At 44.7% G+C, this 5584-nt stretch overlaps 1 protein-coding gene across 1 annotated transcript; it reads left to right on the top strand.

Moving 5' to 3' along the window:
• Positions 1-258: 258 nt before the first annotated feature.
• LOC542190 (uncharacterized) lies at positions 259-4795 on the top strand. The gene is given in 9 exon segments (NM_001111804.1): positions 259-378; positions 477-551; positions 691-792; positions 931-984; positions 1109-1201; positions 1534-1626; positions 4056-4160; positions 4255-4353; positions 4442-4795. Coding segments are annotated over 9 exon segments (1095 nt in total).
• The last annotated feature ends 789 nt before the right edge of the window (positions 4796-5584 follow it).

Raw genomic sequence — 5584 nt, 5'->3', positions numbered from 1 at the left:
GGCCCCCCGCCGCTGTAACTAACCGAACGAGGAGGACAAGAAAGCCTCCTCGTTAAGATTGGAATCCAGCCAGAGACAGGGCCAGTCTCCAGTCTCCACCCACCGTTCCCTCCCCTCCCCTCCCCTCCTCTCCCCTCCCCTGTCGAGTCCGGCTGTCCCCACGACCCCCACGCCACGCGCTCTCTCCCGCTCCTCGCAACGGCAAAACCCCAGCGAATTCCCCACGCGCCCGCCAGCTCGGCGGCGGCCCAGGGATCCATGGAGAAGTACGAGCTGCTCAAGGACATCGGCTCCGGCAACTTCGGCGTGGCGCGGCTCATGCGGAACAAGGACACCAAGGAGCTCGTCGCCATGAAGTACATCCCGAGGGGGCTCAAGGTGCGGCCGCCCGCCCTCCCCCGGTTCCAGTCCTCGCGTTCGATCCCAGGCCTCCCCGGAATTTTCGGTCCTCACGGTTTACCTTCCCTGCCCCGCAGATTGACGAGAATGTGGCGAGGGAGATCATAAACCACCGCTCGCTGCGGCACCACAACATCATCCGCTTCAAGGAGGTGAGCCAAAAGGATTTCCCGGACGGGAGTGCTTCCTGCACGCCTCCGATGCTGCTGCAGGCGCTGGAGATTTTTTTCCCCCGTCCCTCCTTATTCTCTTGTCCGTTTCATCAGTTAGGGCCCCCCCTTCTTTCTCTAGGTCGTGCTCACGCCCACGCACCTCGCCATCGTCATGGAGTACGCCGCCGGCGGCGAGCTCTTCGACCGGATCTGCAGCGCCGGCAGGTTCAGCGAGGACGAGGTGATCGCTCGTTCGTTCATTCCAATCAGGCGGCTCCGGCTCGGGAGCCTCTCCTGCTGTTTTTCCCCCAAAACCATTTGGGTTCGGCTTGACTGACGTGCTATTCTCTCTTCCTTTTTTTTATTAATCCTACGACAGGCGAGGTATTTCTTCCAGCAGCTCATCTGCGGTGTCAGCTACTGCCACTTCATGGTGAGAACACACCGACTAGTAAAAGCGAAGTGTTTTCTTTCTGCAACAAAATGCTACCCAGGAAAAAAAAATATCCTTGCTGAAGAGGTGTGCGACTGCGAATTTTGTTTGGATTCATTCGCAGCAAATTTGTCACCGGGACTTGAAGCTGGAGAACACGCTATTGGATGGCAGCCCGGCTCCGCGGCTAAAGATCTGCGACTTTGGCTACTCTAAGGTACCAATTTTTTGTTGTTGTTTTCCTTTTGTTAATTAGCTGGCCAGTTTCCTGTGAGATTTCTTTTTCAAGGGGTACTGAAAGAGGCCTTTCTTGCTTAGCCTGCCATGCTGGGAAGACCAAAATTTTGACACGAAACTGTGCCGCCTTTTCTCACACTCGCACTGCTTATTGAACTCGTGCCTTTTATTTCCTTGTTAAAGAAAGATAATCAAAATTGACCCCTTTCTCCAGCTTCATGGAAAAATCGCTCACAAAAAAAGGAGAATGAGGCAATACTTAACAAATACTGTAGCAGTGTGGTCAGCTGCTAACACCTTTCTTTGCCCCAGTCATCGCTGCTGCATTCAAAGCCTAAATCCACCGTTGGAACTCCGGCGTACATAGCTCCGGAGGTGCTCTCCCGCCGGGAATATGACGGCAAGGTCAGTGCTGTGATTTTTTCATCCTTTTTTTTACTTACGTTTATAGCACTGCAGCTACGCTACCTATCGCACTCCCTTCTTGAACCTTTGGCAAGCCATCGCCTCTACTTGTGATGTTGCCAGTCTGCTCTGTGCCTCTGTGATGCTGACCGTACTGTAGCAGTCCTAGTCCCACAACTCCTTCGCATGTCCTGGACCCAGTGCATGACAGCACCACTTGCATTGCCATGTGGCCCCGGTACGGCATGAGTTTCTGCCTTATGGACCGGGCTTCCTTCTCTAATCAGCGATTTTGGATTTTTGGACTTTCGTCCTTAGGCCTACTAGGCAGGGTGTGGACCTGGCCCCACACGCCAGCATTGGCTTGTTATCCCTATCTCTGTAGAGAGATTCCAAATCCCAACTTCCAAGTACTACAATTATTTGTGTTGACAATTTTGTCAAAGCAGCATGGGGGACAGCTTGTCTAAAGAAATCTTCATTGTGTGTCCCTGGGGCATTTTTTTTTCACGTAACTTGTCTGATGTTGAACTTTGCCCCAGTGGGTTATGCCTGCTTCTCTTTCATGCATAGATTCATACTCTGTTACATGTCTTGTCTTCGTGGCATTTGTGGCCTTGTGGGTAGTGATCTATGATGGCAGTTTGATTTGTGGAGAAAAGCACAAGATTCTGTTGATGCAAATCTTACTGCCATGCTTAAATTAATGATCTTCTTAAAGTGAGGATTAATAAAAGAGATCTTGTGCACTTTGTATTCTGGTGAACCCTTGACCCGGCAAACTTTTCTCTTAAACCCCCGCAGAAATTCCAAAATGTCATTTTCATATCTTTAGATACATGAAAAGGAAAATCACTGAAAAGTAAAAAGAACTGAAGTCCTTGCTCATGTACCGTAGGCATGTTTACAAGTTCTATTTTGTTCCCTTGTGTCATACTTCTATGTCCTTCTCATGACCATTTTCCCAGCATTTTTCCTGTTTTACACCCTGTCTCAAAATAGTTGTTGCTATGGTATTCATTTCGGTCAAAGTTTTTTCAAATTTGACTAGATTTCTAGAAAGTATTAGCAACATTTCTATCTCCAAATAAGTTTATTATTGAAAACAAATTTAAAAATATTTGTAATGGTACCAATCATGTGCTATCAATATTAATATTTTCTTGTATATATTTGGTCAAAGATAAAAATGGTTGACTTCTCGAAAAGCGGGAATGTTAACTGTTTTGGGACACACAGAGTAGTTCATATGTGCAATGATCTCTGCCCTCTCAGGCCTTATCTTCCCGTTGGTTGCCTGTGGTCCTTCAGTGCTGTTTATCTTTAACCTTTGCTCTCTTTTCAAACTTCTTTACTGGTCGCCTGATGTAGATACTGTTTAAACTTTGATTATTATACTTTGTTTCTCACTTTTTGGAATGTCATACCGAACTGCTTGCAAAATTTCCTTTAAAGAATTTAAAATTTGTGGCCTGTGTGTGAAAGAGAAACCTTAGGATGTCACCAAGATTAGTTTAAGCAATGGACACTGCTCAGTATTTATTCATTCTTGGATTCTAGAAGATTTGCCAAATTTCAAAGGTGCCTACTTTTATGATTTGCTTTTGGACTCTTGGAATTCTAGCTCCAGTAGTGGAATCCACTTTATCTTCACCTATCCATTTTCAATTCCATTTGTATCTTTTGAATGTCTTAGTCTTCCTATAGCCCATGCTTACTTTGGTGAGAAATTGTTATAAATGATTTTTTCATGATTGGTCTTATGAAGTGACAGAAAATTACGAAATAGACATATACTGTTTATTAGATCCATTGATTTAATTGTATATGTTCAAAGTTTTTATTGCCCAGTCCACAGTGTTGTGTGATTGTTTCATTGTTTCTCTTATATTTGAACAACTGAAGTATTTGATAGAAGTTTCATCAGCAGTGGATATGCTTTTAACTCATGTTAGCACATGCTTAGGAAAATTGTCTTTAAAATGTTCCGTTTAAGCACAATGGCTGAGGTCAAGTATGTTACAGATAACATAGGTTTTTTTTTATGTTGTAACATAAAATACAAGTGCTTCTGTGCTTGCCTGTTGGACTGTAGCATGCTTCCTTTATATTTGAGCTCAAATTTTTATTTATAGGCTACTGTAAGGGCACGTACTTCCTTGAAACTCCTGTTGGTTTTCTTCTCCTTCTGAAAGAAAACTTGACTTGTAGGGGGTAAGACAGCCCCTGGATATTTTGCTAAGAGAAGATCTGATTGCAGATTGAGAAATCCCCTCAGCCCCTGCCTCATCCACACAGGGTGGCACCATTGTCCATATGAGAATCCGAGTCGGGTTTTAGATCTGTGCTTTGGCATGGCACGGAGAGGATTTCGTTTCGCTCCCATAAGGAGTTGAACCCATGACCCGATTTTGTAATGTGTGTTGCAGATGGCAGACGTTTGGTCTTGTGGAGTGACTCTTTACGTGATGCTGGTCGGTGCGTACCCTTTTGAGGACCCCGATGATCCCAAGAATTTCAGAAAAACGATTGGGGTAACAGTTCACTCGTTCAACAGACACTGAATCCTGGGCTCTTGCACCTTGAAATCATTTTTCTAAACTTTTATGCACTCGTATCCTTCTACAGAGAATAGTGTCAATTCAGTACCAGATACCAGAGTATGTCCACATATCCCAAGACTGCAGACAGCTCCTGGCTCGGATCTTCGTCGCAAATCCTGCAAAGGTACTTTTGGGCAGTGAATCCTGCAAAGCCTCCATCATTTTACTATGGTCTACCACCACCTTAATTCCATATCATCTCGTTTCTTCAGAGAATCACAATTAGGGAGATTAGGAATCACCCCTGGTTCCTGAAGAATTTGCCCAGAGAGCTTACAGAAGCTGCGCAAGCGAAGTACTACAAGAAGGACAACAGTGCCCCCACCTTCTCCGATCAAACCGTTGAAGAGATCATGAAGATTGTAGAGGAGGCCCGCACGCCACCCCAGTCATCTACTCCGGTGGCTGGTTTTGGTTGGGCTGAGGAAGAAGAGCAGGAAGATGGCAAGAGGTCTGATGATGACGAGCAGTATGGGGAGGATGAGGACTACGATGGCGAGGACGAGTATGATAAACAGGTGAAGCATGTACATGCCAGCGGGGATTTTCAACACCTCCTAAAATGAAGCTCCTGGCAGCGCTCAAGTCCTCAACTGGTGAGATACTGTCTGGATTTGTTGTAGTTTGTGGTGCTGAGATGCTGCACCCTCGGCGCGTACTTGTAGTTTCCTTCTGTCTGGATCCACCTTTTTTTTTCGCATATTGTGTGCTATACTCTGTAAATTATCAAACTGGCTTCCTCAATGCCTATGTAATGAACCGTTGAGTGATTAAGATAGAAGGCGAAATATAATTTCTATGGAACATACTTCAATCTTCGGCAACTTCCACACATCGGAAGAATTGTGGAACACAATCTATCCTAGCATAAAAAAATATCTACCGTATTTTATCTAGACAACATACCAGGTCATCATAGATTGTTATTATTTATTTGTATCCGAGCGGAAGAAGAGTTGGAATAGATTACTAGCAGCGAAGAAGAGTTGAAACAGTATGGTCTAATAGTAGGTGTATGTCCTTATGGATTGGTGTTTATGTTAATATAGTGGAAGAAGGTATACGTTCATGTCCAACTAAATCTAATTTGATGCTCCACAAGCGTTACGCTACTGCTTTGTTGGTTATCAACCACGCATAATGTGATTGATCCCAATGACAAGGCTTTCCTGTAAGCAAATCAAGACCACAAGTATGAATGAGATAAACACAATCAAGTGTTTCATCCGATAAGAGGTTCAATACTTTTTTAAAAGAACTAGTCGCCATAGGCAAACAAGACCAAGAATAGGACCCCTGGTTCACAAAGCCGATCTAGATGATATAAATAAAGTCTATTTCACGAGAAAATAAGA

The sequence above is a fragment of the Zea mays genome, chromosome 5 (assembly GCF_902167145.1).
Source record: "Zea mays cultivar B73 chromosome 5, Zm-B73-REFERENCE-NAM-5.0, whole genome shotgun sequence".
Lineage (NCBI taxonomy): Eukaryota > Viridiplantae > Streptophyta > Magnoliopsida > Poales > Poaceae > Zea > Zea mays.
This window is presented reverse-complemented; position numbering and strand designations above follow the sequence as displayed.